Source organism: Temnothorax nylanderi, unplaced genomic scaffold (assembly GCF_030848795.1).
Source record: "Temnothorax nylanderi isolate EJ_2023f unplaced genomic scaffold, tnyl_v1.0 TNYL_tig0339_pilon, whole genome shotgun sequence".
Lineage (NCBI taxonomy): Eukaryota > Metazoa > Arthropoda > Insecta > Hymenoptera > Formicidae > Temnothorax > Temnothorax nylanderi.
Genome location: NW_027249401.1, coordinates 152,501 through 166,907, shown reverse-complemented (window position 1 = coordinate 166,907; position 14,407 = coordinate 152,501). Strand labels below are relative to the sequence as shown.

At 33.1% G+C, this 14,407-nt stretch overlaps 1 protein-coding gene across 2 annotated transcripts in view; it reads right to left on the bottom strand.

The window, feature by feature from the left end:
- LOC139781458 (uncharacterized) overlaps positions 1-14,407 on the bottom strand; it is a 176,323-nt gene that overhangs the window by 22,155 nt on the left and 139,761 nt on the right. For both annotated transcript variants that reach the window (XR_011720543.1, XM_071720316.1), the window contains one exon: positions 14,335-14,407. This exon is cut by the window's right edge and continues 11 nt beyond it. Coding sequence is in view for 1 of the 2 variants with exons in the window: in XM_071720316.1 (XP_071576417.1) it covers positions 14,335-14,407 (73 nt within the window). In the remaining variant the exon portion in view is untranslated. The remainder of the gene's footprint in view (positions 1-14,334) is intronic.

Genomic DNA, 14,407 nt, shown 5'->3' with positions numbered 1-14,407 from the left:
CTTTTTTTAAATTATTGAATTACTTTTTTTTAAATAGAGTATTATAAATTGGGGAACTTAACGGATAAAATAAATCAAAAATATATATTTTTAATAATCAAAAAAATATATTTTTGATTTATTTTATGTTTATTTTTTATTTTTATTTTTTTTTAAATTTTATTTTCAAATAAATCTGATTGCTATTTTCACAGATAATATACGTGTTTTTTTTCATTACCAATTTATAATATTCCATTAAAAAAAAAGTGTGCAAGTGGAAACTTGCACATTGCTTCCTCATAGTTTTTAAGTGTGCAAGTAGAAACTTGCACATTGCTTCCTCATAATTTTTAAGTATGCAAATTATAAATTTGAACATTACTTCCTCACAATTTTTATGTATGCAAATTATAAATTTGCACATTGCTTAATCAACATTTTATTTTGCTCATAAAGCTTTCTCTATAAGGAAGCCTGTTTTTTTATGCATAATTATTAGTAGATATTTATTAATTTGGCTTTCTCATAGAGGAAGCTTTATGAGCGAAATAAAATGTATAACTTATACATGTAACTTTTTAAGCAAAAATCTGTAACTCCTTCACCGATCCTCGCCAAATTCAATACCTTCCTTAAATAATATTCTATCCATCAAATAACTTACACATTTTTTAAGCAGAAATCGGTAACCCTCTCATCGATCCTCGCAAAATTCAAAACAACCTTCCTTTAGTAATACTCTATATAATTACATGTACAACCTTATACACTTTCTAAGCAGAAATCGGTAATCCCTTCACCGATCCTCGCCAAATTCAATAACAATCTTCCTTTAATGATACTCTATCCATCAAATAACTTAGGGTAGACCGACCCTGGCGAAAATAAGAAGCTTTATAAAGCGTTGACAACCGTTCAATGAGGGCTTTTTTGAGAGTTTATACGCTTTCAAACTTTATAAGAACGCTTACCCAACGCCGTTGGGTTTTGAACGCTTCCAGAACGCTTATAAAACGCTGTATATAACGTTTCATGAAAGTTCTGGAATTCTGAGGCAACGCTTTTCAGAGAACACTCAGTAAACGCTGAAACGCATTCGTGCAGAGAGTTTGCTGTCAGATTTTTCAAACGTTTAGCAAACGCTTTTCCTAACGCCATAAGACAAGCGTTTCTACTCCGTTCAGCAAACGCTCTTCCGATGTGGCGAATTGTAGAGGCGCAGTGAACGTTTTGTAAGGCGTTAACGCAAACGGCTTGGAGACGCCCAAGAAACGCTTTTCCCGACTCCGTAACACAAGCGTTTTCCCCCGTTCAGCAAACGTTCTTCTAACAATGCCGCTAGGCGGCGCATCTTTCTTGCATTTAAAATACATCCAGCCGCGTATATAAGCAGACCCCCTGCGAGGCGAGAAGCAGATTTTAACATTTAACGCTTTTTACGCCGTTTCTTCTAACGACAAGAGTAAACGCCCGTTAAACGCTCAATAGAGGCTGCACGCAGTTTCCAATGATGAAAGCAAACGCTTTCGACTTATTAAACGCTTAACAGAGGATCTCTAAATGTTTTAAAGAACTCTCAGCAAACGTCATACGTCATGTAAACGCTGTGCAAACTCTCAAAAACGCTATATACAAACGCCTTTCAAACGCTGCAGCGTTGCAATTTCCGCTCTACGAACTCTCTACTGACCGTTTCTAAACTCTCAACGAACTTAAGCAAACGCTCATGTAAACGCTGTGCAAACTCTCAAAAACGCTATATACAAACGCCTTTCAAACGCTGCAGCGTTGCAATTTCCGCTCTACGAACTCTCTACTGACCGTTTCTAAACTCTCAATGAACTTCCGCAAACGCTCACGTAAACGTCAAACAAACGTTTATGAAACTTCTCCAGGGGAGGCGAATCGGATCAATATAAGTTTTAAGACAGTTTTCGTTAGTGTTTTATTTCAAACAAGCTATTTTCTTTCGCACCCCCCCCTCCCCGGCGTGTGTGTGTGTGTCCTCTCTTTCTCTATCTATCTCTCTATTTATCTCTCTATCTATCTTTCTATATATCTTTCTATCTCTTTATCTATCTCTCTATCTCTCTATCTCATTCTCTCTATTTGTGGTTATCAGTACACATGATGTATCGGTGAAGACCGACAACAGGTTTCTTCCATTTCAGTCAATGCTCTACTCTCACTGACAGATACCGTATGTGCTCGCTTATCTTATCAAATCTAAAAAATTACGTATTATTTTCCGAAAAATTTAAAAACTTTTGGAACCGGTTTCCAAAAAATCGGTAACATAAAATTATGGCATTTTATATACAATACATTGTTTTGGTATTATAAGTACGGATCAATGGCTTAATTGTCCGGATCATGCCCCGATCTTGGCTTAATTGTCTAGATCATGCCCCGATCTTAGCTTAATTGTCTGGATCATGCCCCGATCTTGATTTAATTGTTTGTATCATACCGATCTTAGATCATGATCCGATCTAGACAATTAAGCCAAGAATATAATAAAACTATAAATAGCCCGATATTTCAAAATTTGCCACATATTTCTCAAAAAATTGTGGATCTTTGATCGCGTATAAAAATAGATCTAATCAACCAAATCTTAAAGAATTATATATGAAATAGGGGTAGAAAAAACTGAAGAATATAATAGAATTAAAAATGGGGAGACGGCTCGTCTAGTGGGTAGAGCGCCAGATTCGTGATCCGGAGAACCGGGTTCGAATCCCGCTAGGCCGATGAGAATTTTTCTCAGCAAAACGCTGCCCCCCCATCTGGCGGATAGATCCCAAATGGATACAGTATCCCTAGATGGGAAACTGGCTTCCGTCTTTCGGAAGAGACGTTAAACCGTTGGTCCAAAAAGGAGGAAATATAGGAATGGAGGAATAGAATAGAATGTAATAGTGAATAGGGTTGGGTACGTCCCTTCAAAAACGCCCTTTAAGGCCCCTTGGGGTAAATAAAGTATATATCTTTATCCTTTTTTTAATAGAATTAAAAATAGATCGATATCTCAAATATTGAGAAAGCTACAACGTAAAACACACTTTTCTAAAAAATAAAAATCCCCTTAAAATCCATACCGATCGACGGATTTTAAGAAAATTAGAGGTAAACATACTTTCTATGATACTCTATTTGTGTGCAAAATTTCAACCCGATATCTTCTATTTTCGCGAATCTATTTTCTAGATTCCAAGATTCTAAACAAAAATATGGCGATGGTACCAAAAAACTATGATAATTTAAAAAAAAAAATTTTTTGTTCTTTAAAGTACCTTCTACCCATTTTATTAGTTCGAAAAAATTACTTGTTGTAGAATACTATCCCAAAATTCTACATAAAATATATGGCGATTGTACCAAAAGCATATCATACTTTTAAAAAATGAAAAAAAAACTTTATTTTTTAAAAGTACCGCCTACCCATTTTATTGCTTCTAAAAAATTGTGTCCGATAGGAAACTACTCCATGATTCTAGAAAATTTTTTTCGTAATTGTACAAGAAAGATATCGGGACTAAAAAAAATCAAGAACAATTATTTATTTTTTTTATTAATGTTTCTGTCATCAGAAACCTTTCCCGAATGTTCCACAAATGTGTCTCAATGATATCTACAACATATTAAAATTTCATCAAAATCGGTTAAGCTGATCAAAAGATATGAATTATTTTCGAAATTTTTATTTTTATTTTTTACAGCAAAACGGTTCAATATTAAGGGCTAATATTTGACTAAATTGTAAGTGACACTGATAGCAATCAAAGCAAAAAAAATGAGCATGATCCGTGTGGGGGTACATTGACCCTTCTTATCCGGCTACGGCCTTTTTCTAATTTTTCGAGAATGGCGAAGATGTGTATAATTTTTCATAACCGATTTTTTTGAAACCGGTTCCAAAATTTTTCTAATTTTTCGGGGATAGCTACGATGAGTTTAATTTTTTAGTAATGAACGTATTTTCTTAAAACCGGTGCTATTTTTTCAGTTTTCTATGCCAATGTGTTCAGAATGTTTAAAAACGTAGAAAAATCACCTTTTTAAAAAATGTCTGTATGTGTGTATATATTCCACTCGCTAAGGATGACCCAAAAAAAGGATGTGTGGTGGAGGCCAATTTTGTTTTAAATAATAAATTTTAATTAATAGTAAATAAATGTAATAAAATTAATAATAAATAAATATAATAAAATATAAATATAAATAAATATAAATTAAAAAAATTAACAAATGGTATCGCTCATAGGTCGATTAGTTTTAAATGAAATATGTTATATGCAGGATAAGTTACTGGTTTCACATATTATATGTCAATTTGAAAATCAGTCAACAGGAGTAGAACGTTAGAAATATATACAAGAACGAAAAGGACAGAATGGATGAAATGGAAGAAGTTAGAAATAGTAATTAAAAACATTACTTAATTATTAGATTTATAAATAAATTTTTTTATTTAACTTATAATTAGTACTAGGTTTTTCGCCCGCGCGAAGCGGCGACTATTATTTATTATTTATTAAAAAAGAATTTGAAGATGTAGGTTAGAGTTTGAGGAGAAAGAATATCAAAAGTGCTCCTAATTAATGGGTGAGTTTTGGGAGAGGAGAATAGATTTTTCGCCCGCGCTTCGCGCGGGCTCAAAGTGTCTATAAAGACCAAGAAGAAATTAAATTAAGAGCTGAGCGTGAAGGAAACGCTTACTATGTGAGACCGTCAATAATAAACAATGAAGTGGCAGCAACGATGCAAGATACAGAAGTTTGGCACAAGAAACTTAGACATGCAAGTAAAAAGATTATTGAAGAAATGAAGAAAGAAGATCTAGTCATAGGAATGAAAGAATCTACCAAAAAGAAGAAACAATGTGAATCCTGTATGGAAGGAAAAATGAGAAAGAATCATCCCAGATTGGAAGATAGAAAAACAAATAAAATGGATCTATGGCATACAGATTTGATAGGCTCCATAAAACCAATGGAGGTTGGTGAAAAAAGGTACATATTTAAAATAATTGATGATTATTTAAGAGTCATTTTCATAGAATTGTTAAAGGATGAAAGTATAATGCAGCAGAACAACTGAAGAGACTAATTGTATTGAAAGAGAAGCAAACTGGATTAAAAGCCATACGATCAGACAATGGAGAAGAATTCACTAGAAACTATTTGAAGAATTGGTTGAGCAGTAGAAGAATAAGACATAAACTAAGTCCACCAAGAACGCCACAATGCAATGGAATAGTGAAGAGAGCAAACAAATCTGTAATAGAAATGACAAGAACAATGATATCATACTCGAAGATATCATTGAACTTTTAAGCTGAAGCAGTGTGTACGGCTGTACATACAAAAAATATAATTAAATCAACAGTGCATGGAAAGACTGCATATGAGATATGGAATGAGAAAAAGCCTAATATAAAATATATGAGAATTTGACTGCGTGGCATATTTACCGGACAAAGAGGGAACAAAGAAGAAATTCGAACCAAAATGCACAAAAAGGAATATTTGTGGGTTATTCGGCGAATATAATATGTATCGTATACCAATATATCTCAGAAACAAGAAAAATTCAAAACGATTGCGATGTTAAATTTGATGAAAGTAGGAATGGACACGAACTATTGAATGAGTCGTTGGAAAGAAGTCAGATAAACAACAGAAATTTAGTAATCGTAGGATTGAATTATGAAAACAAAAATGAAGATGATGATGTTGAACAATTTAACGAAGACGAAGAAAATGAGGAAGATAGAAGAACAGAGTAATTAGTATGAAGATGCAGGGCACGAACACGATAACTAGGGCCCCTTGATTTGACTGTGGTTTCTGGTAGTATTTTTTACGTTGAACAAAAAATTATATAGGTCTTATAGGGCTAACTGCTTTAGTTTTCGAGATATGCAGTATTATAGCTCAAAATAAATATATATATATATATAAAATAGAATGTCTGTATATGTATGTATGTATGTATGTATGTTCTTTATACACTCTTGAACTATTTGACCGAATTTTTACCAAAAGTATATAAAATAGAGGTAGAATTTTCCGGGGAGTGTTATAAAGTGTATAGTTTTTCGTTACCGATCTTTTTGGGAACCGGTATCCGAAATTTTTCCAATTTTTCGGGAAATAATTGACCGAATTTCAAAGAATTATATATGAAACAGGGGTAGAATTTCCCGGGGAGTGTCATAAAGTGTATAATTTTTCGTTACCGATCTTTTTGGAAACCGGTACCGAAATTTTTCCAATTTTTCGGGAATTAATTTACCGAATCTCAAAGAATTGTATATGAAACAGGAGTAGAATTTCCCGGGGAGTGCTATAAAGTGTATAATTTTTTGTTACCGATTTCTGTTTAAAAAAATGTTTTATTATTGGAAGTACTTGACGTCTGTATGTATGATAGTATAAAATAGGTGTAGAATTTTTCGGGGAGTGTTATAGAGTGCATAGTTTTTCGTTACCGATCTTTTTGGGAACCGGTATCTGAAATTTTTTCAATTTTTCGGGAAATAAATGACCGAATCTTAAAGAATTGTATATAAAACGTTGTCTTCTTCCGCAAATACCACATACTTACAATATTTTTTGTAATGCCTGTTGCAAAAGTTCGATTTGAGATTGAAATTAAATTTAAATAAGAAATAGTATTCAATGAATACCGTTACGAATTGACGTTTTGTCTCGCGTGAATTTCGTTGCAACTTCCCCGTGGTGCACATCGGATTACGCAAATGCTGGCGGTATTGTGTTAAAATCATAAAAAAACGGGTTATCTTAAATTTCGATATTTCGTTAATTAATATTAATAATAATTATATTGAATAAAAAATATGTTGTGCAATTTTAAATATTATAATTTAATCTATATATCTATATATATAATAAAATTGGAATAAAAATGAATATAAAGGATTCTTTGCAATTGCCTGATAAGCCATTGTCTGATAAAGGAATTTTTTTCGATTAAGGATATTGAAATACAAATGAAGTCGTTTGAAGAGAAACGACTCCCGGGCGAAGCCCGGGTAACCAGCTAGTATAATACAAATTTAAATAATACTTCAATTGTGTGTGTATAAACAGTACACACGTAAGCGAGGAAGAAACTACCGCACCTCCCCCGAAAGCAGGGGGGAGGTGGGGATAAACCTCGGTTCGCGTGAAAAGTGTATGCGTGAAGGCAGTAGGTTCCGTTGTTAGGCGTTGGGTGTTGTTTACATTTGTAAAACGTAAACACAGAAATCTCATTTCTTGTAGTAGACGCTTGTATTTAGTCCTTAAAGGTAGTCAGTTACATTCGTACTCTCACATTATGTGTACCGATATTCATCCTTGTCTTCACCCAAAATTGGTAAATTTTTCTTTTTTTTTTTCGTTTTACGACATCATTTCTGAGAATAAAGTTGCACAAGTTTTTCTCGAAGAGATGAAGATAATTCCATCATCAACATCAACACCGCCTATTTGTTGTGGATTACCAATGAGAGTCGAGAAAAGTTCTGTGTCGAAATTGAAATGGAGATGGCGCTGTTCAGCTCAACAAGGAAAAAAGAAAAAAGGATTGAAATGTTGTCGCAAAATAATTAATCCGAGTGAAAGAACATTTTTTGAAGGAACTAAGTATTGAATCGAACTTCGTGAAATTGTTGCAATTGTGATTTGTTTTGTAATAAAAATGTCTATAACTGATGTCACTTATCATCTCCGTTCATGGCGGTATCAACAACATAAAGATGAATTAAGTAATTCAACAGTGAGTGATTATTTTTCATGTTGTCGAGAAATTGCGGAAATCATTAGTTCTCATCACATTAAAATGCTTGGTGGTGTGGAAAAAACGGTACAAATTGACGAAACTTTTTTTACTAAAAGAAAGTATCATCGAGGCCGTGTTACAGAGCAAATGAGTATTGTTGTTCTGGGGTTGTATTGCAAAGAAGACAAAACCGGCGTTTTTATAAAAGTAGATGGAAAAAGCAAACGTCATTTGTGGCCATACATTAAGAAATTTGTCGATCCAAATACATCTATAATATGTACGGACCAAGCGAAGCAATATCATGGTGTAGAACAGCTTTTTGGACCCACATGCACTCATCTCACCACTAATCACAGTGTTGGAGAATTTGTGGCTGCAGATAATTCTTTGAACACTATTAATGATTTAGAAAACCAGAATAAACTATTTAAAAAATCAATAATATCTCGCAAATCAACTCAATTACTTTATCAGTACATGGCATTGTATTACTACCGTAAAAACATTTTGGAAAAACAATATCGCTGTGATCTTGGCTCTCAAATAATGCAATTCTTCGAGGACATGGCCAAAGTGTATCCTGGTTACATTGATGGACAAAAAAGGGACGGACTTTTTTTGAAAAATCTTGAAGTTTTTTCGCAAGATGAAGAAGATATTACTAATATATTGCCACCACTGAAACGTCATCGTGAGATGTCACTCGAGGAAGAATTTGATTTTGGCAGTGACAACAATTCTGATGATGATTCAAGTTTCGATCCATAATGTATGTTATAAAGAGTATATTTTATTTATAAACTGGAATTTTTTTTCTATTTGCATACTATTCGTACGATATATATTTATACGATAATATATTATATCTAATAATTTAAAGGTACTTATGAATAAAAAGGAACATCCTCTCCGATGACCTTAACTTTGACATATATTGTCAACGTCACCCTCCTGAGTGACAGTGTCCCTTTTATGCATAATTACCAATTTAAAAAAGTAAAGATTTATATTATATTTATTTTGAGCTTTAATACTGCATATCTCGAAAACTAAAGCAGTTAGCCCTATAAGACCTATATAATTTTTTGTTCAGCGTAAAAAATACTACCAGAAACCACAGTCAAATCAAGGGGCCCTAGTTATCGTGTTCTCCCCAGATGCAGTATTATAAGAATCTAATAACAATGATGGCATGCGAAATGAAGATGACAACCTTACTGGTCAAAATCATATTGAGGAAATGCAAGGGCCAGATAATGAAGCAAGTGTAAGAGACGGAAGAAATTAACGGAGCTGACCGGGAATCGAACTCGGGATCCTTCGTTCATATGTCTAGCACTTAGGCTGCTATCCCACGACTACTCCACTACTACGTTAATTTCTCCGATCTCCTATTAATACCGGCCTTATGACCCTAAATTTCTTACATAAGAAAGAAAGGAAGACCAAAGGGAATGACAAAAGAGATAATGGAAATGCGAAAATAATTGCAACGAAAAGAAGATGAGCTACGAAATCGAGAAGAAAATCTTAAAAGATCTGAAAGAATTAGAAACAAAGAAACAGCATTGTTATCCATGGATAAAAAAAATACCGAAGAATGTAAAAGAAGTAGTGGAATCAAATAATTCAGAACATTGGAAACAAGCTATGGCTGAGGAATTAGCATCAATGAAAATTTGATGTGTGGGATATAGTATCACGCCCTGAGGATAAGAAAGTAACAAAGAGCAAATGAGTCTTCAAAGAGAATCCAAATACAGGACAACGTCGATACAAAGCTCGAAGTTGCGCAAGAGCAACATCCAGGACTTGACTATGTAGAAACATTTGCGCCAGTCGTAAGAACTGAAAGAATTGGACTATTATTTATTAGCATAAATGCGCAAAAAAGAAGGAAGATAAAGATCTACGATATAGAAACTGAATTCTTAAATAAAATTCTTAAAAAGGAAACTTTATAGAATTATCAGAAGAATATCTAAATAATAAGAGTCAAGTGTGCAAGTTAAGGGGGAAATCTCTTTTTTTTCCTCTAAATTTGTCGCTTTTTTCTAATTTTCTGGTGAAGAAACTATACAACGGATCAATGCGAAATTTGACATGTGGATTTATTTATCTTTTATCTATTCACAAAAAAATTGAAAATTATTTCCTCCCAAAAATACGCCTCCCATCCCCCTCGACGCGCGATGATCCCCCAGTTGACGGTGTGCACGATTTGAGTCTTCCCATTAATCCTGCAACAAAAACCCAAGAACATTTTACTTTACACACATGTAGCTATCGTTTGATAAAGCAAAAAAAAATTGAGGATTCGGTGATGTTTTGAACTCAAAATATCGATTTAGCCAAAATCGCTAAATCGATATTTTGAGTTTAAAACATCACCGAATCCTTAATTTTTTTTTCGCTTCATCAAACGATAGCTACATGTGTGTAAAGTAAAATGTTCTTGGGTTTTTGTTGCAGGATTAATGGGAAGACTCAAATCGTGCACACCGTCAACTGGGGGATCATCGCGCGTCGAGGGGGATGGGAGGCGTATTTTTGGGAGGAAATAATTTTCAATTTTTTTGTGAATAGATAAAAGATAAATAAATCCACATGTCAAATTTCGCATTGATCCGTTGTATAGTTTCTTCACCAGAAAATTAGAAAAAAGCGACAAGTTTAGCGGAAAAAAAGAGATTCCCCCCTTAAAGAAAAGTATATATGGACTAAAACAAGCCGGAAGATGCTAAAACGATTTTTTGAAAGAAATACTTAAAAGTGGATTCCAACAATCTAAAGAGAACCCATGTTTATTTTATGTAAAGGAAGGAAACGATGTTTTATTTTGTGGAATCCATGTAGATGATATGCCAACGGTATCTATAGTAATGATACAGTCGAGAGAATTTATATAAAGAAGATTAAACAACAAGTGAATATAAAGGATCTTGGACAAGCAAAAATTATTTTAGGAATGCAAGTAGAACAGAAAGAAGGAAAAATATATGTACACCAGAAAAAATATATTTAAAAATTACTAGAATTGTATGGAATGGAAGATTGTAGTGCAGTAGGATCATCGATTGATATGAATCAAAAAGTGGATGAATATGATGAAAGTGGAAGATATAATGCTAAAGAATATCAAGAGCTAATGGGACGACTTATATATTTGAGTGTGTATACAAGACCGAACTTATCTTTTGCGTTAAACTGTCTGTCACAATTTAATAATAAACCAAAGGTAATGCGCGCATATGACAGCATTAAAACGAATTTTGCGACACTTAAAAAGAACTATCAATTATTGTCTGGAATTTAGAAAGACGAATACCTTTAACAGAATTAAATGTGAAACCGATGCGTCGTGGGATACTACAAGAGATGCCAAATCATTCACTGAATTACTGATATATCAGAATGGAAACTTAATTCATTGGAAAAGTAAAAAGCAACAAAGGGTTGCATTATCTTCAACTGATAGTGAATTAGAACCCATGCTGGAAAGATTAAAAGAAATAATATGGAACAGCAGATTATTGAACGAGATTGGATTATCAAAAGGATTGAAAACAGAAATAAGATGTGACAATTTGAATGCTGTCATAAACTACAACATTTTGCATACAAAACGCTTTTTCTTAAATTTCTCTACTAGATTAGATTAATCATAATTTAATAAATCGTGATTATATACACCGATTAAACGTTAATCGATTATTTTGTTTTGATTAATTCTACACTGATTAGCGATTAATATCATTAATCGATGAAATTGGTTAAGATTGATTAATTTCGATTATTGATTAATGGATTACTTTAGTCAACTAAAATTTTAATCGATTATTGCCCGACACTGATTCACATCCCCCCTCCCCCCCCCTCCCCCACCCACCCACCCACCCACCCACCCACCCACCACACACACACACACACACACACACACACACACAATTTGCAAAATCCGACCGAGAACCTCCACGTGGTGCACATATTGAGTAATGCGCTAATGCCGGTGGTAAATGTCATTTTTCAATAATGAATTATTTTCGTTCTATTATCAGTTGTTCCCTTAGGAAAATTTACTTAAAGTTTTTTAAAGTTACTTAAAGTATTATAAAGTATTATAAAGTATACTAGCCGTAATAATAGTATACTAATAGTATAATAGTAGACTAATAGTATAATGACAGCCGAGCGTAAAGTTTTCTTTAACCTCAATAAAAACTTTATAAGCAAGTCGCAAATATACTTTAAATTTACTTTTAACAAACGTAATACTTATAAATATACTTTAACTTTACTTTTTATAAAGGTAATACTTAAAGCTGATTTTAACTTATGCGTGTTGTTTCAACAGTATACTTAAAAGACAAGTTCCCTTTTTCACCACACTTGCACCACACGAGACATTAAGAAATATTAATCATATATCCAATTCAAAATTTTATTACTCTTTTTAAACTGAATTTGTTTCTTAAGATGATTTTTGGAAAATTATATATTAGCGCTGGTTATGACATATGTAGACTATATATAACACTTACATCAAATTAAGAAGTAGTCTACCACATAAGGCAGTTGGCTCACGATCCAGAGGTCCCGAGTTCGAATCCCACCAAGGTAAGTGTGTTTTTCAAATACGAGAAAATATTTATAATCATAGACTGCATCTTAAGAAATAAATTTAGTTATAAAATAGTAATAAAATTTCGAAATAAATAATTTTTTTTTATTCCGGGTGAATATCGGAAATCAGTGTCCTCTAGTATTAAGAGGACTGTAATCTTAAGTCTAGTGTCTCATGGTTAGAGGATATTCCTCTAGATTTTAAAATATCTTCTTGAGACCGTATTTCAGAGGAAAATCCTCTAAAATCAAGCGGGAGCCACTAAATGACAAAATATTTTTTTTGGGGTGATTAATAGTAATTGCATGAGTTAACTTAAAGTAACCTTTAAAGTATATTATAGAAATACTTAAAGTTTGGTTCGAAATCACTTCTAGTTTATCAATAGTTTATCAATAGTAATTTCTTTGGTAAACTTTCTAGTTTATTTTAAGTTTTTTTAAGTAAATTTTCCTAAGGGTTCTAATTAAGATGTTTCGTAGAACAACCACATTGTAAATTTATGACTTAGTTCACACTTGATAAAGGATCACAAATTATGGTCGAAATGTTGTGCATTTGAATATTATATTAATAAATGGCCAGTTGGGTCGAATTACCGCCTCCTTTGTTAATTATTACTGGCGAAGAAAAGGATTACCTCTGGTTTATAATAATTGTCGTAGACCATTTTATCTCATTAATATGCATCAAAATACGAGAAAAATTACTTCCCTGCAAGGTTAATAAGGGAGTTCCGCCTTACTCGATATATCCCACCCTTTCAAAATCCTTTGAAAAAGTTAATATATCATTAAACTTACTATAAATGAACAAAATTTGTTAGAAACACGTTATTATAACAAATTTAGTATTACAACTTACAATCAGTAAGGACTGAATTTAGTTATCTTTAATAGGTTCCAATATATCTTAAAAAAGGCTTAGGATACTCCACAATACTCGCACTTCCTCTATCATATCTTTAATCTTCGACTGTCTTTAAGAAAATCACAATGACCAATCGCTCTCGATTTTGTGTGCATCCAAGCATGCGTGTGAGCATACACGCATGCTAGGAATATCCTGTGGCAAAAGCAATCATGTATTTTTTAAACTATCTAATCTATCTATCTATATCTACTTATATATCAATATATACATACAAAAATACACATATCATATATATTGATCATATATATTGCATTGTGTGTGTGTGTGTGTGTTTCGTGCATTTACATGCTTACCTGTGGAGAGAAAAGGACGCGTACATGCGTGCATGTAAATAAGTAAATGTAGTTGTGGGTGTGTACTGTGTAAATACGCCTATTGATTTTAAAATACAAATATACTTGACTCTGTAATTGGGAATATTAAAGGAAAAAATAATGCTGAATATTGACGCATGGTGTAATTGCTTTGTGACAAAAAAAAATATTGTGCCTCGATTTGTAAAACGTCATATTTGCACTCAAATCACAAGAAAGGAGGAACGATCTACGGGTGCTTTACTAAAGCTGTTAAATAAACAAGATGTGATCTATCAACAAAAAAGTTATGCTCCGTAAAAAAGAAGTGGCAGGGGAGGCAGTGCATACACCCAGTGGACTATATAAATAGTGTGCATATCGTATAATAGGCATATAGACTTACGCAGAACAATTATGTCTCATTTTTAATATGTTTCGAGAAGCAGAGAGAAAGGAGGTAAAAAAGATCACATGTTGCTCAAAAAACCGGACGAATAAGAGTATATGTCCGGATAAACAAAGAAATATGCAGAGCGAGAAGAAATTGTATATGCGTACAAATATTGCGCACACGTTAATGATAAAAATTAGTTTAGGTTTTAATAGCCACACATCTAGTCGATAGTCTCGATACTATGGACTTGCTCGACAGCCCATTGGTGTATGTAGTGCCGCCTGAAGAAGAACATTAATGATTGTAAATACCTTCATAGTACAAAAGCAACACTCGAATTCGCTAGGTATTTCATCAATTTTCTCGAATTTTCTGCTGTCTTTT